The sequence below is a fragment of the Colletotrichum tamarilloi genome (genome assembly GCF_030869305.1).
Source record: "Colletotrichum tamarilloi strain Tom-12 chromosome Unknown Scaffold_10.1, whole genome shotgun sequence".
Lineage (NCBI taxonomy): Eukaryota > Fungi > Ascomycota > Sordariomycetes > Glomerellales > Glomerellaceae > Colletotrichum > Colletotrichum tamarilloi.
In genome coordinates, this window is record NW_026849393.1 from 124,471 (window position 1) to 151,531 (window position 27,061).

Sequence of the window (27,061 nt, forward strand, 5' to 3'; positions counted from 1 at the left end):
ATAGCGACAATTATTTCGCGCCGATGAGCGAATGTCCGGAGGGGTGGCGCATATGAGGAAAGTTGTCGCGTTGAGTAAGTGCGTTTACGTCGAAGATGTTTAGGTGACGGGCTCTCCAAATTCGCGAGTGGCAGACAGGACACGGACGGGTTGGGGTGTGGTGGATCGAAGCGCTGGTCCCTGCCTTGGTGCTGTACGAAGGATGGTGCAGCTGATTGGCGAATGAGCAATGGCCGCCTGGCGCGGAAGGAAGGACGAGACCACACACCCAGCACCTAAACTGGAAGTCACTTCAGATATGAAGTACTATGGCGGAATACCTACCTTCCGTCCGTATGTACCTTCGGCGCGCTCACCCGTCAGAGAATAAGCACACCTTGATGGAACATGTGTGGCCTACAACCGGCTCATCTGGGTTTTCTATCACAACGTACACCTAGTATTTGATGCAGACAATATAGTATACAAATGACTTGGTCAGGGGTCGCTCGAGTGAGTAATGGAGAGCGAAAGAATGCAAGCAACTTTACTCGAGGTGCCAATGATAGGCCGTTCTAGGTACATGTCAGGCTTAACCTCAGGGCAGCTCTTATTCTATATTTCCACCCTCTCGGCATAAAGTTATCTCCATAGGAACCTTTATGTTGATGATCTGACTTTAGTTTGCCGAGAGAATTTGTTATTCATCGAGTGCTGCATCCTGGTCAAGCTTGACAGGCTGGAGTTTAGAAGCATGAGCTCGCGGGGCGCCGGCGGCAGCACAGTGCATTTTCGATCACTCGCGGCCACACCGTGTTCCTTGACATCAATCAGAACCTCTCATCGAGCAAGCATTGCAGACTCGGGCTGATTTTCGGCAATATCAAGTTGCAGCAAGAACGCCGTATCGCAACCTGTTCATGATCAAACCATCTTTTGACCAAAATCCTGGTATGTGGCCCCGGATGTTGTGTATTTCACAGGATTCATCTCTAATCCTCATCGCAGACGAAGAGCAACGCCAACTAATGAGCATGGCTTGTCAAATGTACCCCTGATACGTCTGAACCCAACCAACACCCAAGCCAGCAAAAACTACGATGGAGTCTCCTTTTCCCAAATCATCTTCAGTGGCCGGCGAAGGCGAGATCATAGCCCAGCTCCTGCCCAATGGCTTGTCAGGTCTCAAGGGCATGTCATATCAGTACCCCCTGAAACTCATCTCTCCGACACCGGCAGCCGACCAGAAAAGCGTTCTGGTATTTCTGCTTTCCTACGGCGGTGGACTTGTCGGGGGCGACAGCGTCAATCTCTCTATCCGCACTCTACCGGGATCAAAACTCAGTATTGTCACACAGGGTCATACGAAGATTTTCAAGTCCGCGTCTCCTGACATCGTCACGCGCCAAACGCTCAGCGTCCACATAGAAGATGGTTCCGGCATCTGCCAGTTGCCAGATCCAGTTCAGCCTTTTGATGGAAGCGTTTACGAGCAGACTCAGATATTCACAGTTGCCCCCAACGCTTCTCTGTGTCTACTGGATTGGGTGACGCAAGGCAGAACGGCGCGTGGTGAGGATTGGAGCTTTGTCAAATGGACAGGACGCAACGAAATCTGGCTGGAAAAACAAGTGCCCAACCAAAAGAACCGTTTGCTGGTGCGAGACACAGTCATCCTAGACAGAGACAGCCAAGGCCTAGTAGGGAGATCGCTACGAGACTCTATGCATGGAAACGGCCTCTTTGGAACTTTGATCTTGAGAGGGTCCCAGATGCAATCATTAGGCAATTTCTTCCTCGAAGAGTTCGGTGCTTTGCCTCGCATTGGCGCGAGGGATTTCAGATCAGCCGAGGCCAAGGCCAAGGAAGAAAGCAACTTGACTGAGCATGAATTATGGAGGCTTAAGCGCATAGAGATGGAGACGAAGGAAGGTATCTTGTGGTCGGCTGCGAGAGTCAGGGGATGTGTTATTGTGAAGTTTGGAGCAAGTACAGTTGAGGCTGGCCGGCTGTGGATTGGCATCATGCTGAGTCGAGAAGGCACGATTGCAAGAGTCTACGGAGAGCAAGCATTGATGTGCGTAAAATGAGGCCTTTCTTCTTCTTGACTAGCTGTATGATATACCGGCATTAGCAAAATAAGCAAATCAGCTCTTCTGACTTTTGTTTGCTCATATGAGACCCCTAATTGCTTTTTTTGTCGGGCTTGAATGTTTTTCAAGTACAGAGTACTGCTCAAGGCCAGTGAGCAGTGCGCACTCACTCAAGTTGAGTCGCATCGAATCTGTGCCTGAATGCGGGGTGAATCAACCCCACCTCCAAGGTAGGTGTGCAACTCAGCGGGACAAGGAAGGCGCCTCTGGTGCTATATACAAGGAGCATGTTTTGTCCCCCACCACGCTGAGGTAATCGAACATCTTTTTCTCTGGGCGGCGTCTGTGACTCTCCCACCAGACACTAGACACCACCACCAAATACTATTCTTTACCCTGCCATTGTCGCATACCCAACTCGAAAATACGGCAACGTTCCGCGATCAGTCACAAAAACGACAAAGGAGATCGTTCTGAGTCTGTTGCTTACATCCCATTGCCCTCAGTCATCATGCCAGAGGGAGCACCCCCGGCTCGAGGCGCTGGCAGGGGTCGACCCCGAGGGACTAGAGGAAGAGGAAGAGGAGCTGCTAGCAGTGCCGCACCTAGCACCGAGGGACCAAATTCGACTTCGAGACCATCTTCAGCACTGGGAACAGCTTCGGCAACCGCTGTACCTTCCAGAACCGCAACACCCAACCCTCCCGCAACCCGAGGCACTTCAGCCAGCAGATTTCGCCCCAGAGTGGTGCGTAGAGACGAGGCGGCGCGAGACGCAATTGCAAGACAAGAGCTAGAGAAGGACAATGCCAGGGCAAAAGCAGAAGCTCGCGCTCAAGCTCGCTCCCGAGGCCGCAGTCGGCGAGCTCGTGGTGATGCCATGGGTCGTGGCGGTTTCATGTCGCGAGCAGCTGTTGCTAGTGGCCCGTTCTCGCAAATGACAACAGAAGGTGTGTTGTAGGAGAGAATCATGGATTCGATTTTCTGGAACTGACATTGTCTAGGAGGTGGCAGATCCGGCGGAGGATGGGGCGGTGGTGGTGGTGGTGGAGGCGGCGGAGGATTCTTTGGCGGCGGAGGCGGCGGCGGCCGAAAGAGAGAGGGTGGCGCGTTTGGAGAGGCTTCAGGCCATCGCGAAGCACGAATCAACGCCGATAGGCTCGCCGGATATCCTGTCGATCGCGAACCCGACTCTGACGACGAAGAGACGGCGGCCCTCATTGGCGCAAAGCCTGGTAACATTTGGCCCATGGGTATCGCCCGTATCGACAAGAAAGAAGAGAAGAAGACGATTGCGACCTCGGCCGAACTTGAGGCAGAAGAACAGGGCAAGGCCGAAGAGAGCCTCTTTGTCGAAGGCGAAGGATGGTCTGGTGCCATTCCCCCGATGGAAGATGAGACAAAGGTCTGGCATGCGGCACCCAAGGGTGTGGTCCAGGTCAAGGCAGAACCTGGCGGCGAACCAGGTGCTATGGATATTGCGCCGGTCGACTTCAACGCCCACATCAAATCCGCGACTCCCGAAGCCGAGGAAGAGAAGATCACCCCTGAACCGAAGACAAAGAAGGCAATGGCCGATCCCGAGGTGGAAATGATTACACACGACATGGAGCTTCTGTTGGGCGAACTGGGCACTGTCACCGACGAAAACTCCAAGGCACCCGAGACAGAGGTTGCGAGCAAGGACGGACGTCTATACCTCTTCCAGTTCCCGCCCTTGCTGCCGCCACTGCAACCTGCGACTGCGCCCAAGGTCAAGCCAGAGCCCGACGACGTTGTCATGCTCGACCAGCCGGGCGAAGCTGTCGACCTCACAAAGGCGGAAGAGAGCTCTAAACCCAAGGTCGAGGACGATATTGATCTCACAGACATCAACCAGTTGGTCTCCCAGGCTGGAATGATGGGCAAGCTCAAGGTGCGCAAGTCTGGAAAGGTCGAGCTGGACTGGGGAGGCAGAACACTCGAACTCAGCCCGGCTGCGGGCATGAACTTCTTGACTACGGCAGTGATTGTAGAGGAGTCAGACGAAAAGGCGAAACAAGGTGTTCCTGGTGGAGACAGTATTGGCATGGGTAAGATCATGGGCAGATTTGTTCTCGCGCCGACTTGGGGTGACGAGGAAGAGTGGACGGTTGACCCAGAGGATCTTGTTGTTCCCGAAGCGTAAGGCTGTACAACAGTGCTGACGAGAGCATGGGAGAGATGGAATACGTCGTTTGCCGATTTACCCCGCCAGTGATCTAATGCCAACAGATCGGACGGGGGAACATCATAAGCCGCTAGTGGACTTGGCCCCAAGTCTTGTTTGGGAGGTATTGAAAGGATAGACAAAAAAAAAGAGATACCCTAGGCTAATTACATTGCCCCAGTTCGGACTGCTCTCAAATGGGACGAACCCGAGGGACGGCGCCGTCCCGTCGGTCTTCCCCACACTCCGCATGTGAGACCGTCCGTGAACACCAACCACCAAGACGCGGTGGCGGCGCTTATGTCTGCAGTATCTCGTCACGATTCTTCAAATGACCATTTCCATGCGGCCAGCTTTCTTTGAAGGTCTGGTCAAACCGATCATGATGAGAAGAGATTGTTGCAACCTACCGGTTTAATCAGTGGAAACAGCAACCCGCCACCGGCGCAACTCATAACCTCTCACAGTCTTACTATCCAGCATGGAGGGACACACTCAGAACAGCTCCAACAACGATGGTATACATGTGATCATCATCGGCGCGGGTCTTGCAGGGTTGGCAACGGCCCTCTCGACCAAACTCGCGAACCCTTCTCACCGAGTGACGATCCTCGAGGCAGTCAAGGAACTGCAGGAAGTCGGTGTAAGTCCTCTCATCCCCTCCCACACACACACACACACACACACACACACACATAAGCCCTTCCACGTGTCAGCGCTTCTCAGCTCCAAACTTCGTCGAACTCACAAGAGACAAAATCGCAGGCCGGCCTCCAACTCACACCAAACGCGACGCGCCTCCTCGAAGCCTGGGGTCTCTTCCCGGCCCTCGCCCCCCTCGCGACCGTTCCCTCGACCCTCTCTGTCCACCGCTACGACGGCACCCGCCTCCTCGCCCACGAGCCGCGCCTCCAGGAAACGATCCAGTCCCGCTACGGCCATCCCTTTTGGGGCCTCCACCGCGTCGAGCTCCAGCGCGCCCTCGTCGACCGCTGCGCCGCCCTCGGCGTCGACATTCGTCTCGCTTCGCGCGTCCACTCCGTCGACTTTACCAGCGCGACGGTCACTCTCGACCCGGGATCGGATTCTTCATCACTCTCCTCCACAGTCTCCGGCGATGTAGTCGTCTGCGCAGACGGAATGTGGTCCGCCACCCGCGCCCAATTCCTCAACCGGCCCTCGCCCCCCTCCCTAACAGGCGACCTCGCCTTCCGCATCGCAATACCCATCGACTCCCTAAAGGGCCCTCACAAAGCCGAGCTCGAGGCCTTTATCAAATCCGAAACCGTACACTTCTGGATCGGGCCCCGGGGCCACGGCGTCTCCTACACCGTCAAGCAGGGCCGCATGCTCAACCTCGGCCTCCTCTCTCCCGACAACCTCCCCGAGGGTTCGACAAAAGTCGTCGGCGACGTCGAGGAGATGCGCGGCCTATTTTCCAACTGGGATCCCCTGCTCCGCAAACTGCTTGACCAGGTGGAGAGCGTGCACAAGTGGAAGCTCTGCTGGATCGAGCCGCTGGACGAGTGGGCGAGCAAGGACGGGAGGTTTTTCATGGCGGGGGATTGTTGTCACCCGATGCTGCCCTATCTCGCGCAGGGCGCGAATTCCTCGCTTGAAGACGGCGCCGTGCTTGGCCACCTGCTCGGCAAAGTTGGCGGCCGCGCAACAGAGGCCGAAGCTGGAGAGAGTTCGAGCTCGACCTCGGCCTCGCAGCTCGCTGCCGTGGCGGCCATGTACCAGCGTCTTCGCATGGCGCGAGGCCAGCGCATCGTCATGGAATCCTTTGCGCAGCGCGATGACTTCCACATGCCCGATGGCCCCGAGCAGGAGCGTCGCGACGAGATCATGACGGCGTCGCTGGCGCCTGGGGAGGAGCCGCGGCCGGGGTTCCCTTCGCGGTGGACATGTCCTGATATCCAACAGTTTCTATACTCGTATGATGCGTATGAGGAAGCGGAGGCGGCTTACAAACAGGATCCGTTCTAAGTGTATTTAGATTGGGTTATGGCGAGTGTAAGATGCTCGTTCGGGCTTTCTTACTCTATCAAAGATGGCTTCAGACTCTTTATACACGCGCGCGCACACTAAGCGGCGCGGTTTAGTTTAAATCCAGCATACACTAATGATCTATGCTTCTGCCCGCCTTGATTGTCCAAAGACCAAATGCATCCAAGCATCTGAAGGCCAGAGTATCCAAAATCTATACCAGTCTTCTTAATATCCAAGCCACATGAAAGCAGCTCCATACCGTTCTTTTGCTCAGTATGCGATGCGCCCGGATGCACCCCTAGGGCACCCATGAACGCCATGAAACCACAAAGGTAGACATAATCGTATCGATACAATGGTCGGAATTTTCCCCTCTATTCACCATTATCTATCCCTTCTCCCTCCTCCAAGCCCGACCCGCCCACTATGCTGGCTTTGCGCGTCGAGACCGTCGAGGTCAACCGAAGACACGCTCGGGGAGCCCAGCCTATCCCCCGTCCAGGTGTCGCTCGCTTTATCTCCTTCGATTACGTACATTTCGCTTTTAGTGTTGCTATCCTGTCTCCGGTTCGGTGGTGCCATGTAATCCGAGCCGAGTTGCGTCCCCGCCGTCTTTGAGCCGCCTTGCGCAAACGGCCCCTGGTACCCGAGCCGAGAGTTCGGCCGCGGCATGGGTTCATGTTTTCCTATCCCGCCGAGCTCCAGATCCGTGTCGATGCCGTCGATGCTATCGGTGCCGTAAGGGTCGCGGGGTGCTGAACGGGGCGCCGACCGCGCCGCCCCTGATCTCATTCCTCCGCTAATGTGCCCGCTGATGTGTCCGCTCATACCCGGTGTTCGGTCGGTCGAAGTGAATCCGTTGAGTCGCCATGCTCGGAGGAGCGGTCGAATGGTTACTAGACTGGAGGCCACGATGGCAACTCCGGGCTCGACTAAGGTCCAAACCATGGCATCTGTTCCCACAACTGCAGCCGTGTTAGTACGGTCCGGGGTTGATCTCTGGCTTTCGAGCACGAAAAGGGGATTTGGAAATGGGCAAGATCGTACACAAGATATCGGTCAGATCGCTGAGGTCGGCCAAGAACTTGAGTCTGATGAGGGTTGCAATGCTGGCACTGGGTCTTGTTAGTCACTTTCCTACTGGCCATCTCATCATGGGTTCACTTACAAAATTCCCAGGCCAAGAATGACAATGACAGTTGCCTTGGCTTGCTTGGTCATCTTGACGCTCCATATCATAGGTATAGGTAGCAAGGCCTACATGACGTTAACATCAACTCAAAGGCATCGTAGGTTCGTAAGAGAAAGACAGCTTACGTAGAGCCAATCACTCAAAATCGTCATGACACTGATGGAGTAGGCTGCCGCTACAACAGCGTCTGGCGATACACACTTGGAGTTGGGAATAGCATAATCCCATTGCGCTTCGACAGGCGAGCACTGGAATACATTCCAAAAGAAGATGACCACACTCCAAACCGTGATAATCGCCAGACTGACATGGATGATCCAGTTGTATAGCTTTGAGTTTGAAAGTCGCAATAGGAAGAAACCAATGCTCAGCTTGATGAACAGCATATCAAGCACATATGTGGCGGTAGCCAAGGCTTGGTACTATTTGGCTTGGTCAGTGACGCCAACGAGTACAAGAAGTAGAGCCAACAAACCATCAAAGCAGAGACCTCCTTCCGTTGATCCAGGGCTTGGTTGTGGTGGCCGAGGCCATCATTAACGCCGAGGAGGATAAAGGAGCAAGAGATGGTGAATATGATCTAACAGTTCAAGTCAGTGAAGCCGTAGCATGGTCCGCCAAGAAGGAAACTCACCTGGGCAACCAGCATGAGCCAGTCATCGGCTTGGAAGCCTTTGGTCATGAAAGCTCGAACATAACATCTGAGAACGACGGAAAACCAAGAGAGAACAAGGAAAGTGATGGCAGTGGCTACGAGAGCACCACCATTGCTCTCTGATAAATCTACCTCGGCCATAGGGCTGTGGTACCGAGATGCTCTAGGGAGTGACAACTGAGAGAGAGCATGGCCAAACGGGGAAAAGAGAGAGCAAAGCAGCCCGGTAGGATGGTTACATGAGCGAGACAATGGGATATAAGCTGGTCAGGATCGATGTACAGTACTCGACATGCCAGGGACCCTGGCCTGAGAACCCAAGGGCTGGATTCCCAACTTCCCGAAGCGCGGATGAAAGAGGGTCGCCGAGTCTGAGACCCCGGAGATGGGCCCCGGCAAGGCAGGGTCGACATGTGGAGAGAGACGAGCATTTAGGTAAACCAGTCCACGGCCCAAAGCAGCCGCATGGATGATGATGGAATATGAATTGGAGGCAGGGGACCAGCGAGGGCTGGCCGGACGGAATTTTTGCATCCTTCGACTGGTGCGGATTTGTGAAATAAGTCCCATAGTCCCAGACCGGGCTATGCTTGTTCGTCAAGAAGGAGGAAGAAAGGGGATCGCTCGTAAAGATGCACTAGGTAACAGAGACTAAGAAAGGTTACTGGGGGTATATGCCGGACAGTGGACTCGGTCTGGAGAGCATGTTCGAATATGTAATGCATTCCACTGTACAATATCTGCGGATTGAGTCCGCGGATGCAATTATTCGAGGCCGTCTTACCTCCGAACGTGATGAGGGTTGCAGTATGCAGAACAGACGCACGTCTATGGAGCCCGGGAGGTGGGAAGCAGGGAGGAGGGTGGTGAGCTCTCTCGGGAGGAAGAAACGAACGAGCCAAGAGTTCTTTGCAGCCGGTCCCGCAGATGGGAACACCTTTCGCCTTACGCTGCGTACTCATCGGTTGTGATGTCTGAAAAGAGAGGAGAGAGAGAGGGGACAGAAGCCGGTGGGCAGTAATAATTGGTATGCTGTGCTGTGCCGCTGCTGCTCTTGGACAGCCGCCGCGGGCCACTCCCAACACCCAGAGATTACCTACTTGATCGAAATTTCGCGAAGAAGACCATCTTCGCAACCAGCTAGGTTCTGACACTGGTCGAGAACATACGGTATCAGCGCGACTTCACGAAACCACTAGGTTCGGTGAAAGCACACCGCTAGGCCTTGGTTGGTGGTTGTGTTTGCCAAATCTTGAACTTTGTGAACGGTGGTCCCTGTCTTCATGGAGGTCACGATTGAGCTAGAAGGTTGGAATCTAAGCCAGAGCAGCGACCATGCACACAATGAGGAAGTCAGCTCCGCTGAACATGGTAGACGCGTCGTAGTTTGGGCCCGGCGATTTGGAACATCCCTGGACGAGGTTGGTGTGGTTTCATGCGCGCTAGCAGCATCGACACAAAACGTATCCGTAGCGTATAGCTAAGATGAGGTTTCGCTAACGAGGTAGAAGGCGCACTTGCCACTAGGTGCCACATGGCGTGGTATGAGTTGGAGGGAACTGGCAAGTCGGAGTTGTGAACTTGTGTGTGATGTGAAGCGTCGGACTTGACGAGCCGAGCTATGCGGCCAGCGGAAGACTGAAATACACTAGGAGGCGGCGAAGCGGCGGCCCCTGGTTGGGCTGCATGTCGCTTTCGGATGCAACATGGGTGGTGTTGGAGAACGCTGACGAGCAAAGAGAAGACGAAGGGGAAAAGCAACGACGGATGCAACCCAATTTGGCTGACAGGGCGCACTGGCGATGGGGGAGCCGGCGGGAGAGCTGCAAGAAGAGCGAGGGCCAGACCATACGTAGTAGAGGGCACAAAAGACGAGCAAGGCCCGTCGAGTTGCATATTGAGATCCTGTTCTCCCCATTGCCCGCCCAATCGTCGTATAATCGTCCTTCGTTCTTGAGTGATGACCGCCATATGATCCTGAGCTTTTCGGTTTTCAGCGGTGCGGGGCAGGGAGGGTACCGGATTGTCAGAAAATAACAACAAGATGAACATCTGTCCGAGTGTTTTGACACATGGGACCAAGTTTTGAGTTGGCCAGGCCAGACCAGACGGGATGATTACAGTGTCGGCCGGCAGAGGAAGAAGCGCAACTTGTTTGGGCGCGGGCAATATGCCCAAGACGAGAGAACGGGGCTGTAAGAGGGGCTACTGGGGGTCAACTCCGAACCTTCTGCAGTCTAAAAAGTGAAGTTGTGGCCCTACTCCGTATACTAGGTAAGGTAGATATGCTCGATCCCCCGGGATTGTGTTGGAACTTGTGGCCAGCAAGTTCTAGCAAGAGGGCCTTTCCAAGGTCTGACGGGTCACGACAAAACAGCGGCGCTCAGCCCTCGGCCAATAGCGCACATGATTCATATGTTCTGTAGATTGAAATGGGGTCGCGTGGGTTGGACGTCGGGCAGTCCCCAGGTCTGGAGATTGCTCTGGGTGAAAAAAGCTTGCCGTCGGTGACAGGTGGAGGGCCCGGCTCGGGAGAAGAACAGGGTGCCGTGGTGCCTGCTAGTCTATTAGGCTCTTTGAACTTTTGAAGTTTGATGGCCGGGCCGCGACAAAAGGTGGGCTTTTTCTGTTTACACTACTGCGTATTCCAGTAGATTGTATACTTTATCCATGGAGTGGTTTGGGTGGATTGCGAGGGGCTCCTGAGTGGAGTGTCAGAAGATGGCGTTCTTCGGCATCGACGATGAAATGTGACTAAGAAAAGGCGCTTGATCTTGGCACATGTTATTCGGGAATGGCATGGCACAAACCAACCGTTTTCTGGCGTGCCTGGCTGACTGTACAAGTTGAAGTTCGATACTAAGTAATGGAAATGAGGTACGGATACGCTACTGTGTGGACTCGTGGAGTATACTTGTAGATTTGTCGATGAGGCGTCACCGTTTGGGCACAGACAATGCTCTAGAAGCAGAACCAGAAGGAGAAGGAGAAGAAGGAGAAGGGGGAAGACCAGACGGGAGAAGCAATAACGGCACCGGACTTTCTCCATTCTCCTCCTTCTCCTTCTCCCTCTTTCCTCCAGTCTGTGCCCTTGGGGCCCCCCTTCCTGTAGCTTGCATTTCTGTTCCTGCTCCTTCTCTCTTCTCTTGCTCCTTCTCCTCCTCCCGGGTGCCGCTCTCCCCCGTCCCGCACATTTGCACCTGCTTGCTGCACCCTCGGCCGAAATGAGATGGTGGCCGTCGGCGTACCTTGCATGAGGTACCTGCCCAGGTGCCCAGATAGGTACCTATCCAAAGGCAACGCCTGCGAACTGTGAAAGTCTAGAGTACTTTCTCCATCGGCACGTTTTGCACTGTAATATTGGTACCTGTGTACGGAAACCTCGGCTAAATTGTCTAGACCAAAGTGGATGTCGAATCCCCTGCAATCCTGCCACCACCAACATCAAGAGGGAAGGAGCGAATGCGCTCAAAAGCACCAGGGCCAACGCCATCCCAATCCCAGCTTACGAGTGCGCAGAAAGGAACGAAGGATTACACAGCTCGCCCGTTGACAACTCTACTAAGTACCTTACGTTCATACTGAATCGGCATACTTTGGTTATCTTCATCACAGGCAGCCATGCAAGTGACGGCAACAATAGCATGACCAGATTGGGTTGGCTCGTTCCATTCTTCGTCTACTAGTTGAACCTAGCATCGGCGACAATGAGTGGGTGAGAAGAAGCAGTACGCGCACGTTTGTACGTAGGTAGACAGCAACGACGGACAACATCATAGACCTTTCTCACATTCTTCTCGATGCCTTCACATGCTATCAATCGCCTATTCTGGCTGCGTGAAAGTGGGCTAATGGCCGTAGATACGGAAGTTTTTCCATATTCGAAAGGGGCGTTTCAGTAGCTCTGCTTTTGCGTGGCTCGCTACTGATACTGGAGGGATTACATTCCCAGTTGGAGATGCCGCATATCCAAATCTACGTAGCCCACAAAAATGCACCCGCGGCTACATGGTCATTCAGGATTAAGTGTGGTCTGATGGTGTTCGCTTGTCTGCTTATCTGGAGATTCAGAAAACAGTAGTATTTGCTTACATCCAACAGCTGCGCAATATATCCCATTATCGACGGTATTTATCAAATATCAGACATTCTTTGGGGTATTCGGGGCGAACAGCCGGGTACAAGTAGCCTGAAATCGATCCCAGACGTTATGGCTTCAGAGCGTCTCTCATATATGGCCAAACAATGGTTGCCAATGCTTCAATGCAACGTCGTTCCAACCAACACGTCCCGCCTCCCCCGGCCCGCCTTATGAGCGTAGGAGCGGCATCCCTGCCGCCATTCCTCGGCTTCATATCCAGTTCAGGCCCGGGCTTCAGGCGGGAGAGAGGGTTTGAGACTTGGATGAAGACGGTAGTGTCTTTCTCTAACCATTTTCCTCCGAAAAGACGCCTCGCTCTCGTCATTACGGCGGCACAACGGATCGAATCAGGCGATTTGCGGCGTCATGATTTTGCCACGGGGGTTATCCTCCACACGCGAACGCGGGGCTTTCATGCTCATTTCCAGTGACATATCCGCATCGATCAGCAAACCTCCAGTGAGTCTTCAGACGGTAGCAGAACCAACACTGCGATCAGAGCATTGGCATGTCGACACCACACCACCAGGCTATACTTCCGTGATCGACATATTGTCTGTGTGGAAGAGCACAGGCGGTCGGGAACCGGCTGCTAGTTCGGCAAAAGGATTCCAGATCGCAACCCACCGTTACATCGCCTACCGATCAATTTCCCCTCAGCTTCAGTTTGCCAAGGTTGCATTCAAAGTGTCTAGTTCATCATAAACGTCAGCAGTCAATTCGAAAGCTTCTTAGGTGTTTTTATAGAGGCTGCGATGTGTAAATCTTCAATAGAAAGCTTTTTATGAAGCACTGGTGTTCCTTGGGTGATAAAGCGATGAGAGAAGCTGCGCGACGATGAGTTAGCGGGACTTGCAATCGAGGCAAAGGCAAAAGCCCTGAAGGACAAGTCATTTCGCAGTTGAAAATATTTCCAACGAAATATCAATTAGATCAGGAGAATGGCGAGAATCATACAGTCGCATTGACACGGCCTCAGACGCTCGGAGCCGGGCCAAGTAGCAGAGAAAACAAGCCACAAAATTCGGCCGCTCTCGGACGCGGATGTAAGGACGGGAGCCCGGAAGACGGAAGGCCCCACTCACCCCTCTCCACCCAACGGGTGTCAGCAGCTCCGAACCCTGGGCCGTCGGAGTGACAAACACATCTCGTTATCCACGAAAGCCTCGCACTGACACAAACACTTCCTTACATACAAACCTCCTCAGTTGTCCCCCCCGCCGGACCAGACACTCGCGTCTCGTCACCCTGAATACCCCTCATTCTGCGAATTACCCCGTCTCGACTAGGTACTATTGCTATTGCTCGCCCTCTTCAATTTCTGCCTCGGCCTGCTTTTCTTTGTCTGGCTTCAACCCGCTCGTCAAGCTAGACTTAAGGCATTGCAGCATTCTGCTAACGTCTAACCCAGGCCGGACACCCGCCGTCATGCCAACCACTCTCAAGTTCACTGAGCATCGTTATGCTGCTGATAACGAGCTTCAGAAGCTAGGAGTGTGGGAATTTCCCTCACATACGGATAATGCCTCTGGGTACTGGATAATGTGGGTTATCTAACCTCTCCTGAGATACCGTCACCCCCTTCCCAGCTTCAGTAAATCATTAACTCACTCCACTCTAGTTACGTCCACGGTGGTGCGTGGCGTGATCCCCGAAAGACTCTTCAAGACTTTGGCGCTTCTATCCAGGAAATCTTAAAGTCCAGGTCCATCCCCAGGTCTGAGATTCGCGGCTTCATCAGCATTGACTACCGTCTCTCTCCACACCCTCTCTACCCGCAAGACCCCGACGTCACTTCTCCCGCAGAACTTCGTTGTGCTCAACATCCGGATCACCTCCGCGACACCTGGTCAGCCCTTGCATTCTTACAGCGTGAATATCAAATCGGGGACCGTTATATCCTCATCGGGCACTCGGCCGGCGCTACCTTGGCCCTTCAACTGCCCATGGGATCCGTTGCGCTGGGCGCGGCCCCTCCGCCGGAGGTCGAGATGCCAACTGCGTTTATCGGCGTTTCCGGCATATACGAACTTTACAACCTCAATGCCCGCCACGAACAGACTTACACCCAATTTATTGCCGGTGCCTTTGGAGACGACCAGAATTCTTGGAACAAGGTTGTTCCGGCCACCTTTTCAGGGAGCTTCAAGGATGCTCTGCCTACCAAGCCGCTTATCTTGCTGGCCTGGTCGCCGGAAGACTCCTTGGTCGACGAGCCTGAGATCGATACTATGGCTGCGAAGCTGAAGAAGGACGGGGTGGAGTGCACCATCGTCAAGGACTTGACCCACGATCATGACTTTGTCTGGGAGGATGGCAAGCAGATTGCCCGCTTGCTGTCGGAAGCTCTCACCCTGTTGAGGAAGAACTAGATTCGAGGGCCAGGCGACAGTTGTGCTCTTTCTACGGCCACGCCTTACATTACAGATTTATGATGGATCATCGTATTGGTCTGAAGTGCTCACAATATACCATTTCTTCATTAATATCCACTTCATATTCTATTCTATCCGTTTCGAAGTGTGACACATCGTCATTCGCGCCTCTCTCTACAACTTCGCCCCCCAAGCCTTGCCCGCCTTGGCCGTTCTCGCCGCTCCCACCGTCAGCGCACCGGCAATCATCATGACGCCGCCCCAAACCTGAGCCCCGAGATACGAGCCCCCTGATCTGTCGATGATGGCGCCCGCGATCGGCGGACCAGCCAGCGTCGCGAAACCCGAGATGGTGGCGACCATGCCGAACCGCGTGCCCATCTTCTGCGGATCGGTCGTCAGGCTGGCGGTCGAGCCGACGAAAACGCCCTGCGTCGCGCCGTTGGACAGGCCGTAGAAGACGCTGAAGGCGTACATGCCTGCCCTCGTCTCCACGCCGATCCAGGCGAATTCCATGCAACCCAGAAGGAACATGGTCATGACGAACATGTTGATCGGGCCGACGTGGCGGTCGGCTAGCCAGCCAACGATGGGCCGGATCGGGATGCCCATTCCGTTGGTGATGAGGAGAAGCGTTACCGACTCTGTTGTGGAGAATCCTATGACCTTGCGGGCGTATGTGTTGATCTGTTGCCTCCGTTAGCACACGAAAAGCATCACAAAACACGACTCCTGGTCAAACTTACGTAGAAGAAGCCAAAGTACAGCGCCATGAAGTAGAAGAATACTCCCAGGGTGTACAAGATGTACGGCAGCTCCCGGAAGGCCGACCACTCCAACAGAGGCCCAGCCTTTCTCGGAGGGAGTCTAGGTCTCAGCAGAGCAATAGCAATCGTCGCCACGCCGAGCGCGACGAACGCCGAGCACCGTACAGCCCAGGGGAACCCGACCTGCGGGATGAGATACTGAAGCGTCGACGGGAAGATCAAACTCCCCACCCCCGTCCCCGTCGCCGAAACAGCGAGCGCTAGAGACCGCCTCTTTTTAAAATACGACCCGATGATAGCCACGCCCGGCATGAACAGCACGCCCAGCCCCAGGCCGGTACAGATCCCCTGCGCGAGCATAATCTGCCAATACCTCGTACACAGGCTCGTCATGAATGATCCAAACACCACAAAGGCACAACCCACGGAGACGGCGTGCCGGGCGTACCCGGCGTCCGTGAGCCGGCCCGAGACGGTACAGACGGCGAACGTCAAAAAGATTTGCACGGAGCCGATCCACGAGACCTGCGAGGCGGGCAGGCGCAGGGTCTCGGTGTAGTGGAGCTGGTAGACGCCGAAAGTGGCCGGGTAGCCCCAGGCTAGGGCGTTGAGCATGTTGCCGGCCAGGACCTGGGACCAGGCCGTCCAGCCGCCTTCCGGGTAGACGAGGTCGTGCTCGGCGGACCATTCGCGGACTTGGTGCTCGTCTGCCTCCGAGGTCTCCTCTTCGTCGGTTACGGTGGCCGTGCCGGTGGTTGTTTGGATCTCCTTCTCCTTCTCTGTGGTGGTAGGGAGTTCGGCGCTGGGGCCGCGGCTCCTCGATGAGTCTGATGTGTCGGACATGGTGACGACGCCCTTATCTTGGTCAAACGAATGTTGTGATGATGGCATGTCCATCCCGGGAAACAGACGGTTAAAAAGACGAGACGACTATGTGGTTAAATATGTTGAGTCAGGTCCTCCATCGATCCAAGGGGGCCTGAAAAGTCTTTTTTTCGTTTTGTCCTTTTTCTCAGCTGGTAATATTAGATATTAGGGATGTAAAGCGAGGAGGTCCAAAAAAGAAAAGTCGTTTCTTTCGTCACGGAGTCATAGCCCAAGCGGACGCTACTAGTAATAAGTAAAGGAAAGTGATAGAAAAATAGAAAAAATCGAGAAAAATTGCAACCCAGCCATCGCGCCGAAATCGCCCTATCTTTCTCCCCGACTGCCGAGATTGAAGAACCTCCCGTCTACGGAAGCAGTTTCACAATGCAGCCAACGGGGAATCGTTAGCAAACAATGGTAGCAAACACGGCCGGGATCTTATTTCCGGGCCTGCGGTGTGACCGCCGGGAGCGGGAGAGCGTCCCTCCCTCCTCTGCATAGCAGCGGGACTCGGCGCCCAACATGTCGGCTTGGGCGTACGCCTTTCGCGCCCTATCTTAACCTACGGCCTAGGTACTACCACGGAGTGTTAGGAGTCTTCGGCGAGACGGAGTGTTCGCCGAGGGGCGATGGTGCTCCGACCGGATGCCTCGAGTGAGACTTTGACGCGGTAATATTTTCGGTAGTATGAGTCCCGGGGAAAGCCTTCCGAAGCGGAAGACCCCACCCGACTGGGCAAAGTTGGAACTTGAAGAACAAAAGTTTGCTCCAGTTGATATTGCGGTTTGCTTGCTTTACAGGGCTGCAGGGCAGTACCGGGGGTATATTGGTCATGCGCATATTTCTTATTTCTCCATCTCTCTCTCTCGTCTCAGCACTCTCAAGTCCCAACTATCAGGTAAGTCTCCGTACCTACCCGAAATTCTCATCTGGTCCTGTCCAGAGAGGTCCTCGAAATTTCGAGAGTTGCGTGACTCGATCACTCATTATCATTGGACGTTAAAGGTAGCTTGGTGGTTCTGGGGGGGTTGTGACCACTACTCAAGCTACCTTGGCAAAAGGCCGAGTTGCATTGTAGACATTCTAGGTCCGCAATTGACCTGGCTCGACAAATCTATCTGTCCGTACAGCTTACTACTACGATAGCGTGCTTTGTGGATAGCTCTGCCGCTACGGGCTAGAAAGAAAGAAGGAGAGGCATGGGCACAGGAAGAACGAAAGCGCCGTATGAGTCTGGAGATGAAATATGATCGATCAGTCATTGGTACATATTCTAACTCAAACGTGCAGAAAGCACATCTTTATTCGGTCCAGAGTAAGGTAAGGCAGCATGTGTACATATCAACCATTGTTGTGTTCTTCGTCATGCAAAGACTTTTCGTTCCTCAAGGTCCCTCGGGACTGATAAGATAATATCTTATCTTCCGCCGGCTTTCCTAAACCAACCATCGGTTTAGTGACATTGGAAAAAGCAGCGACAGCGGAGGTATCGCACGGGCCGCCTTCGGTTGCAACTTCCTAGGACCCGCTCCAAGAAAACCCGAACGCCAACAAAAAGCTGACCCCCATCGGCGCGCCGAATCGCGGATGCGGGGCGCAACCTGCCGTTCCGTTTAGTTTACCTTAAACGTGCATCCGTCCTCATCCAACCCACCGTCTTCGCCCCGTCGCGTCGCATCGCATGCTAACAATGAGGATACCTTACCGAGTGGTCAAGATGCGATTTGCAAAAGAGCCCCCGATCGAAGAAGCAATAAACGCTGCAGCTAACACGTTTCTTCATCTCTCCCTTTTCTCTTTCCTTTTCTCCCGCACGATTCCCATCATTCTTTCCCGCCTTGCATTGAGGCTTTCGCTGTGCTGCCTTACCTACCTTACTGCGATGATCGATCCATACCGTCGGGCGCAGATTGATTGCGCATCACCTCACTCCATCCCAACGCGACCTCTAAACCCGCCCAGTGCCGTCCAATCCGAAGTTCCGAGAAGAGCGTGTGAAAAAGTGTCGTCACCAATCAGTCTCAAACACAACAACGCGCCGCGGATCATGACCTGATGACACCCCCCGATCCTTTTCCATCCCTGCGTCTTCTCTACCTTACCTTGTCACCTTGCGGTGTTGGTCGCTGGCCTTGTCTTTTGGTTCCAGGGGAAAAAGAAGGGGAGGCAAGCCCCCATTTGTGCTATTCTCGCTCTGCCTTACCTATCCGTATCTTATCCATATGCTGGCCTGTTGCATGCACTATATGTACCGCGTTTTTTTGCCACCTGCTCCAGCTAGCTGCTCGTCTTGGTGTCGCAGCAAGATTCGCGACTGCAGGCACTACGACTAAACGTCCCATCCCCCTCCGCCAGAATAAGCACTGCCACCAGTGAAACACCCAAATCCCTCCAATCCAAGGAAGCTCGCACCTCCATGCTGCGCCTGCGCCTCTCCAAAACGTCCAAAAAACGGTAAAAGTAAATCAGCGCATAAAAGTAAACAAACAAACAAAACAACAACAAATAACAAAAACCACCTTGAGACGCGACTTCAAGACGATTCAATTCGTTCCTTTTTTTTGCGCAACGCATGCGATACATATGCACACACTCTAATTCGCCTCTAACCCACAACCGCCAGCAACGCGCGCTCACCGCCTTCAACCATTCTTCATGCAAAAGTACCAATCCCGCAACGTCCTTGGCCTCGCTATATTCCTCGTGTCATGTAGCGCATGCATCGGCAAAAAAAGAACACAAGAGACTGCTTCAACGCGATCGCAAATTTGCGCCACGCTGACTCAATCGCGTCGCCATGCACGCACTCAAACCCTGCATCGCACCATCATCCTCACGACTCTTCAACACAATTGTCGTTCACCGACGACAACATGTAGCAAAGCGAAATTCTTCACGCGCAAAACTTGCATGACCGTGACATCGTTGACCAAAAAAAAAAAAAGTGCGGGGAGCTCTCGAAGAGGTGCGGGGTAAATAAGCACTCATTGCAAAACATGGAATGACGTAATTAGAGAGGTACCTCACGCTTGGAGCTTTCCCTCTCAACAGTACCTCTCCCCGTGTGGATCGCGGAAGCTCTTGCGCCCCAAGCTCAAGTACCTCTTTAGCGCGCGAGAGTGCGCACCAGCCAACTCTCCCACCCAGCGAGAAGCCCGAGCTTCTGCTCTATCGCGCGCACGGCTCGCAACTGCCGCCGCACACTGTGCGACTGTGCGCCTGTGCTTCTGCCCTTCCCCATCTGACAGGGCGGCTAACAGACGTCAGCCACACCATCCAATCCATACGCCCCCCCTCCCCGCCCGAGCCGGAACGGGATGCAACGGCGAGAACCGCACGCTAGTGCCATAAACGGACTAGCCGCGCATCCATCTTTCAACGACTTCCGTCCTGCTCTATCCCCGCTCCGCACCGGAAGATGCAATGTCATCGCACCCGCATATTCACTTTTCACCGTTGTCGCATTCCATTAATTGCATTGCGCCGCATCGCCGCAAACACCAAAGGTACATGATCAGTATGTTTTTTTCTCTCTCTTTGGCTTTCGCTACAGAACCGTTGCCACTAACAAAAACAGTCGTATCGTAGCTGCATCTTCTCCTGTTGCCCGCCTCCAAATAGCATCCAGAGAGGAACTAAAGAAACAGAAGCAAGCTCGCTCACGCAGAGAAGCTTCATGTCGCTTGCGCACATATAGGAAAACACAAACCTCCAAGGCATGCGATCCACCTTCCGCCCGGACAATTTGACTATTGCGTGAGCCTCGGAACCGTTCTCGCCCGCCATTGTACCCATCCTTGCCTTTTGTTCTCCTCCGCACCTGTAGCCTCCCAATTCCATCCTCACTTTGCATTGAAACCTTGATCTTCCACATCCTAACACTGATCCATTTGCGCTGCGCACGCGCCCACAAGTATTCCAATATACTCGCTTGCTTTTCTGGCCTTCAGCCGCTCCACCACATCGTACAGTTGCACAACTTCGCCAAAACTGTAGCACCCTCGCCACAACTCGAAAGACATGTAGTAGGAAATGAAAAGGACATCGCGCGCAAGCCAGTAAATGGAATTACAAAAAAAAAACACCGCTTCCCATTTAAAGAGACCATAAACGCCAAAAGGAGTGTGCGCAACCGGCCTCACCCGGCGATTCTCAATGGTATTCACCAACGAGTCTCTGCCGTGTTGCCAGTGCTGTTGGATGGTCATGGTGACAAACATCCGACAATTGCGACGATGAGAGGCATGTCGTGAGACGGTACCGTCCGAGCGCCTCGCCCAATTTCAATCATCTTTGTCGCCAGACGCCGGTAAGCCGGTAAACCTTTGTCGCCGCAGAAAAGTGGTCCAAAACTTTGTGACAATGAGTTGTGAAATAGACTCGCCAACCCTCTTCTGAGTGATGCTGCGCAGGGCTGTGCTCACTCCGCCAGGAGTCGGCCATTCTACCGCTTGCGCTTCTTGTTCTTGTCGGCCATCGCGGCCGTCGTGGCAATTGGCGCAGCTGGCAGGAGAATAGGCTGCGTAGGGTTGACAATGTCTTCCTTCTTAATAGGAACGCCCATGTGTCGTCCATACCTGCCCTTGCGTCCATTGCCCTCGTCCTCGCTGATGCATTGTTCAGCATTGAGGCCGGCGTCACGGCATCGCCCACAAGGTCGCTGCCTGTCACAGCCCTTCTTGCTCTTGCGGCATCGCTGGCAGCGGGGCTTGGCAGAAAGATCAAGCTGATCGTCTTCGCCGGGCGCACCCGAGGTAGCAGCAGCAGCAGAGGCAATTGATGGCTTGCGCGAAGGAGGCAGAGAGGCCGGCGACATGGGCCCGTTGCTAGCGGGAGCGGGAGCCGAAATGGATGCCGGGGCTGAAGCCTTCTTGGGCTTAGGAATAGTAGGCCGAGGAACCTTGCTGACCTTGGTCTTGGGCTTGGAGCTGGGCAGTTGTGTCTTTGGTTTGGCATCCGGAAGGTTGGTCTTGTTCTTCAGCACCTCGGGCTTGCCCTCGCCATTGACGACGTGACTGGTAGGTTTCTCGACACGGACGTCTTCAACAGGAGTTTCGATGCTGGGCTGGGGAATGAAGTGGCTCTCTGTAGTCTGGTAGATCTTGCGCATGACACCAGCAGCATCCAGCTTTTGGCGCCGGGCGGCTGACTCCTCGTCGCTCTCACTTTCGCCATCGCTAGTGGCTCCAGTGGAAGAGGCGGCGTCGGCACGGCCGCTGAAGGTGTCGTCCAGCGTGGACGCAGAGGTGCGGCCATGAGAAATGTTTGACATTTCACCCAGGCGCATAAGCTGGATGGCAACATCCTTATCCTCTTCTGACATGCAGCTGCCAACGGTGGGGTCTGGAGTGGGCAGAATGCCGCTCATGCCGCTGTAGTTGCCGGTTTGCCCAGCGTATCCGATGCTACCGCGACCGTGGCGTTCAGACGACGGCGTCGCATAAAATCCACCTTGCGGATATCCATTATTGTGGCTCTGCGGGGAATGCAGAGGCATCGGGTTCGTGAAAGGGTTCTGGCCCGGGTGGACAAATGGCAGAGAGGCTCGCTGAGGCTCGGCGCGGCGGGCAGGAGATACGGACGGATTCGACGTAGCCGCTGGCATCTGAGGAGGCGCAAATAAGGGGAGTTCCTGAATGGAACAGGATGAGTACAAAGGCCCAGACTAACAAGAATAGAGAAGAAAAGGATATTGTCCAAGACCCGTGCGGTCAGGCAAACTTACCGAGCTTTCAAATTTGGCCCGCTTGCGACGACCTCCCTCAACAATGTTTTCGAGGCTGATTTCGGTGTTGCCAATCTGCTCCTTCATTCTGCTAGAGCTGGACCCAGGAGCGCCGTCACCGCTGCTGTATCCGTTGACGCTATCACTGTAGATATCAGCGTGGCCATTGGAGGCGGCAGTGTCCCGATTCTTGGAAGAGCGGGATCGACCCTTCTTGGAATTCGTATGGGCAGATCCGGAACGCCGGCCGCGTCCGGCATTGGGGGATGGGCTGCGCTTCCGAGAGGTGCTCGATGAAGGCCTAGAGATTTCTTGGCCGAAGCGCGGTGGAGGCTGCAGCGGATAACCGTTGCCCTCGAAATATTGCTGAGCGCTGGGGGGAGGGTTATGATATGTGGGCGGCACAAAGGGGCTAGAAGCAGAGGGGGACTCCTCAATGACTCTGACGTAGACAACCATGTTGTTGCGGAAGTTCTCGTATCGGGCGATGAGGGTTATACCATTTTCGTCCTCGAAACTGACGCCCTTTGAGCCGGTCGGGCCACCGTACAGACCGTAAAAATTCTTGACGGTGGTAACAATGGAGTCGGTAGTGTCATGAGGATATATTTGAACTCGCATGGGGAGTCGCGCCCTGTATTGCGGTGACTCGGTGAAGAGGAGTTCAAATGCGACGTTCTTGGGCGACACCGTCTGCCGGGGCGAGACGCTACCCTGGTTTGAGGTGGCCGCGGAACCGCCGTTGACGACGCTTGTGGGAGACATGCTCGTCATTGTGATGTATGGTATTGATTCGATGGGTTTGAATGGAGGAATGTCGAGCGAGAGAAGTTTGATGGAAAATGGGGTGGTGTGCGATGAGCGGGTTTCCGTAGAGTTGGCACGGAAAGGTTGGGACCCTGAGCCTGAGTCGGCGGTCGATGGGCGGGACGAAGGGTATCAACGACGAGCAAGCCGAAACTTGAGTCGGACGAGGAACGGAATGAGGTATCAATCCACCGAATTATCAAACATGGACGTTATATCGAGGGTCCTGTGTCGTCGTGCGGTCAGCGCCAGACGGGGCGATCTGACCAAGGACGCTGCCGGAGCGAACGGTCGGAGAGGACGATGGTTGAGGAAAGGAGTACGGGGTGATATGGAGTCTAGGGCATGGACTGCAAAAGATTAGCCATGGGATGGAGGATGAGGACCGAATGGACGAAATTGACGGTGTGATAGAGTGTATCGGGAGTGAAGAGAGGAGGAGAAGCAGAAGTATGGTCAAGGTAGGAAGAGGAGTGGTAGGAGAGAAAGAGGAGAGGTTGAGCTGGGACTGGGTCGGGGAGCGCACGGCAAGACGTAGTAGCGAAGAAGCACAGCCAGAGAGAGAGAGAGAGAGAGAGCGAGCCAGACCCCAGTCCAGACATCAAACCTCTCTCGACATTGAGCCCGGCGGAAGCACAGGAGAGTCGGGACTCGGGATCTTGTAGCAGAATGGTGCAAAGGGATAGAAGACATCGATCGCAAAGACCATAGGATCGGTTCAGACTCACTTTGGAAGGATGACAGTGGTGTTGGATGATTGTTTCTGCCGGGCAATTCGCAGGTTTGTGTGCAATGTGCATGAGAGGGAAAAAGAGGAGCCAAGTTGAGAGGTTACGATTTTGTGTCTGCGGTCCGTCAGTCACCTCAGTCCAAGTCCAGGTCCCAGGTCCAGTCCAGTCCAGTCCGGTTTCCAGTTTCCCAATTTCCAGGTCTGGTCCCGTCAGGTCAGGTACCGTCCACATCGCCGCACCGTCAGTCAAGTACCTGACCTTCTGGTTAGGTTTGTCTCTGCTCCTGGCGGGGATGGAGTGGCTAGGTACCTGGACCCCCTGGGCCTCCCGTACGACAGTCTACCTCCGCTAACCAACACGCAGTACAGCGCACATGAAATGAGGAAAAGGCCCTATAGTTGCAGGAGCAGCCCACTGTCGTGGTGACCGGGGCCCCCTCAAGTGCCGGCAGTAACTTCCCTTGGGTGACAGTGCGCGATGAACTGTGCCAGCTTCGATTCCTCATCCTTGGCGGGTCATGCCCAATTGCCTTTGCTCCAGGGCACTTGGTGCTGTAGCTTAGGCACGTATCACCCCAAGTTGAGGGACCTCACAGGGGCCATGTTCCACTGTGGCTTATGGCCAGGTCCCTACAGCACTGGATCATCCCCCAACGCATATCGCCTCCTCCCCCTTTCCGGGCAATCGCCAGGCAGGTGGCTAGTTGGCCCCAGAACAAGGCCTTGCCGCACTCGTGGGACCTCACCGCACCTTCAGGCTTAGGCAGAGTGGAGGGCAGTGGCACCTGCCTACCTGCCGGACCCGCTCATCCCGTCTGGCTACCTATTCTCCTAGGTCACCTCCTAGGTCACCTCACACACTCCGAACCTGAGCGTGACGAGTGAAAAGGGTACCTCCACGTCGCAGGCGCATTTGCTCTGCGTCTCGACAAGACCCTTGGGCCTATGTTTTTCGAGGTCAATATGATGACTACCATATATGCGAACATCTTGGAGTCCTTCGTCGGGTTTCTAGGCGGTGCTATGCGGCCAGGGACGACGGCGACGCACCGAGGCCCAAGTCGCTCATGCTTGCGCAACTTGGGAGCCACACGCCGCCGCCGCCGCCGCCGCCGCTGCGCGCACAACGAAGGAGCGACACTGTATCCGTATGGAAAGGCTTCTCCTTCTTCGTGAGCGGAAGCGGATCCGGACAAGGGCCTAGCAGGCCGTACACCGGGGGGGGGGGGAGGGGCTTGGTGGCATTTTTCTCGCCATCTGGCTCTTCTGTCTTTAACTTGAGCCTACCGGTAATCGATCTACGGATACCTGGCCTGCGATCAACCGATAAAGTGAGAAGGAGAGAGGAGAGAGCGAGTGAGAGAAAGGGTGCGTGTGACTGTGTGAGTACGAAGTGTATGTGGTAAGGCGGTCAAAGTCAAGATCTGCTGGACCGGCTGGTCTGATCCATCAAATCTCGCCAAGTGGCTATTTGCGGATATGATGGCCTCTTCGCCTAGCCGTAATTACCTGGGCCTCCCTTCACCAGTCCTGCTTTCTCTCTCAAACAGTCCTTCTAGAAGCCTCAATCTCTGGCAGGGCATACTTTTGAATCCTGTTCTTTGGGACAGGGGGTAACGGGGTACGGAGTATGGATTCAAGGGACTGACGTGCTCCATCTCGTTTTGTGCGTCCTTCCCCCCGATTCATTTCGACTCACTTCAATTTACCGATACTTTTTTATGTGAGGGACCAGAGGCAGCAAGGCGCAGGTCACATAAAAGGGCCAGACGGCGAGATTTACATATAAGTATGAACAAACAATCCTTCTCCGCCTTGTACGGAGTATATCTATATTCATACGAAACGGTGGAAAGGGAGCATGACATATCGCCCCGTACTTTACTATCAAAAGCCACACATGGAGAGACATACACTCACTTTCACACACATGAATATGCATTCGTTCCGTACCGATGACGAGCCAGCGCTCCTCCTTGTGGAAGGAACATACGTCGCGAGTTGTGTGCCTCGTACTGAATCTGACCTCACCTTACCACACCTCATTACATGGACATACTCTCATCCATTCACCAATAGCAACTTGACCCTCACGCCTCGTGTCGGCTCACCCCAAGGCGACCCGAACTTGTTCAGATAAGGTGTGTACACTCACACTCACTCGCACACACACGCACACCCGAGTCACTCTCTCGAAATGCCAGAGAGAAACTGATGGGCCAGTCAAACTGGCTCAAACCGGTCCGTTCCCCGCGAGCAAACAAGACACAAAAACCTTACCTTTTCCAAGGTCCTTTTTGGCACCTTCAGCGTCTAATTCATACGGTGCCGATCCCGTCACCTTCACCTCACCCAACTATGTCTCTTCCAATTCGCCCAGCCATCCCTGTCCGGTCTTGGGAAGCCTGAGCCATCGAAACCTCGTCAATCCTGGCACACACACACACACACATACACGCATACACACTCACTCACACACCTCGCGGGCCTTTCAGGCCCCATCTCTCTCTAATATACGACTTTGCGACCAGCCTCCTGTCGAGTATTGCTGTGAATTGTTGGACCTTGTTTGCGTAAATCTGTAATTGCATCCTCCGGATCTTCGGGGCTGTGCGCAATTTCGTCAGCGAACATGAAGACTTATTCATAATTGATATCGCGGCGCAATGCGCCCGCCATTGTCCGTACGAACTACTTCAACGTGGGATGCGCGCGACATCGGACCCCGATTTCACGACTCGTCTTCCGCAGAGTCCTTCCGGGGCATCTCACCAAATATGAAAAGTTATAGTGCCCTGCAGAATCAGATACGTATCTTTTCTCTCTCTCTCTCTCTCTCTCTCTCTCTCTCTTCCCGTGCCGTATCGTAGCGTATCACTATCTCTCTCCCCTCATATCAAATTCGTCGGCTCAATGGGACAATTCGGCGCTTCGCAACAGGAAAAAAGCGCCATCCCACCCTACCCGCAACCAAAACCGGCCCCAGGCCAGGGTTTATCGCATCAGACGGAGGGATCGATGTGCTACTCGGAATCGCATGGCCAATCTTGGCGCAAAGGAAAGCTGCTGTCCTCGGTATGGTACGGTCTGGGCCAGCTATCGGCATTTCTCCCTTCTTCGACTGCCTCTTGCAATGCGCTTTGCGACAAATGCTCTCCGTCACACAATTGAGGACCGCGATGGCCCATTGTCGCGGGGGGGGGGGGGGAGGGGTCCAGCTTTCAACTCGCCCGTTTCCAAGTTAAACCGCCTCAAAGATACCTGGACCCATGAACCCCGGCCCTTCTGTTGATCTTGGGTCTTTCATTGCTGACCTACTGCCTACCTGGATGGTACACCACCACGTGATGCCATGCTCCAACAAAAAAAAGGCGCCAAAGAAGCTGCAAGTTCCGGTATGGATGCCGGATGGTGTGTGTGTGTGTGTGTGTGCCAGTGTTTTGGCGCCAATCCATCCGTCCCCAACCATTGAGATCGTTCTCCCACCGTGGTACGGGATACCTCAGCTGAGAAAAAAAACCGCCTAATGTCTTCCCATTTCCAAAGAGAC

General features: G+C 54.3%; 8 protein-coding genes across 8 annotated transcripts; 5 read left to right on the plus strand and 3 right to left on the minus strand.

Moving 5' to 3' along the window:
* Positions 1-1,079: 1,079 nt before the first annotated feature.
* CTAM01_04185 (RNA polymerase III RPC4) lies at positions 1,080-4,239 on the plus strand (the record flags this gene model as incomplete). Its single annotated transcript, XM_060520215.1, has 4 exons — positions 1,080-2,060; positions 2,579-2,820; positions 2,886-3,022; positions 3,077-4,239. 4 exons carry the CDS (start codon positions 1,080-1,082, stop codon positions 4,237-4,239), a joined length of 2,523 nt encoding a protein of 840 aa, XP_060384860.1.
* A 502-nt stretch (positions 4,240-4,741) lies between these two features.
* CTAM01_04186 (FAD dependent oxidoreductase) lies at positions 4,742-6,249 on the plus strand (the record flags this gene model as incomplete). Its single annotated transcript, XM_060520216.1, has 2 exons — positions 4,742-4,903; positions 5,026-6,249. 2 exons carry the CDS (start codon positions 4,742-4,744, stop codon positions 6,247-6,249), a joined length of 1,386 nt encoding a protein of 461 aa, XP_060384861.1.
* A 387-nt stretch (positions 6,250-6,636) lies between these two features.
* On the minus strand, positions 6,637-8,240 carry CTAM01_04187 (integral membrane family protein; the record flags this gene model as incomplete). The annotated part of the gene is made up of 6 exons (XM_060520217.1): positions 6,637-7,217; positions 7,300-7,367; positions 7,421-7,509; positions 7,570-7,866; positions 7,920-8,024; positions 8,079-8,240. 6 exons carry the CDS (start codon positions 8,238-8,240, stop codon positions 6,637-6,639), a joined length of 1,302 nt encoding a protein of 433 aa, XP_060384862.1.
* A 5,428-nt stretch (positions 8,241-13,668) lies between these two features.
* Positions 13,669-14,612, plus strand: CTAM01_04188 (uncharacterized protein; the record flags this gene model as incomplete). Its single annotated transcript, XM_060520218.1, has 2 exons — positions 13,669-13,784; positions 13,862-14,612. 2 exons carry the CDS (start codon positions 13,669-13,671, stop codon positions 14,610-14,612), a joined length of 867 nt encoding a protein of 288 aa, XP_060384863.1.
* A 177-nt stretch (positions 14,613-14,789) lies between these two features.
* Positions 14,790-16,225, minus strand: CTAM01_04189 (major facilitator superfamily transporter; the record flags this gene model as incomplete). The annotated part of the gene is made up of 2 exons (XM_060520219.1): positions 14,790-15,302; positions 15,362-16,225. 2 exons carry the CDS (start codon positions 16,223-16,225, stop codon positions 14,790-14,792), a joined length of 1,377 nt encoding a protein of 458 aa, XP_060384864.1.
* Positions 16,226-18,904: 2,679 nt separating this feature from the next.
* On the plus strand, positions 18,905-19,225 carry CTAM01_04190 (uncharacterized protein; the record flags this gene model as incomplete). The annotated part of the gene is made up of 1 exon (XM_060520220.1): positions 18,905-19,225. The coding sequence occupies one exon, from the start codon at positions 18,905-18,907 to the stop codon at positions 19,223-19,225; it is 321 nt and encodes a 106-aa protein (XP_060384865.1).
* A 1,468-nt stretch (positions 19,226-20,693) lies between these two features.
* Positions 20,694-22,748, minus strand: CTAM01_04191 (uncharacterized protein; the record flags this gene model as incomplete). The annotated part of the gene is made up of 2 exons (XM_060520221.1): positions 20,694-21,881; positions 21,975-22,748. 2 exons carry the CDS (start codon positions 22,746-22,748, stop codon positions 20,694-20,696), a joined length of 1,962 nt encoding a protein of 653 aa, XP_060384866.1.
* Positions 22,749-26,424: 3,676 nt separating this feature from the next.
* On the plus strand, positions 26,425-26,682 carry CTAM01_04192 (uncharacterized protein; the record flags this gene model as incomplete). Its single annotated transcript, XM_060520222.1, has 1 exon — positions 26,425-26,682. One exon carries the CDS (start codon positions 26,425-26,427, stop codon positions 26,680-26,682), a length of 258 nt encoding a protein of 85 aa, XP_060384867.1.
* Positions 26,683-27,061: the final 379 nt, after the last annotated feature.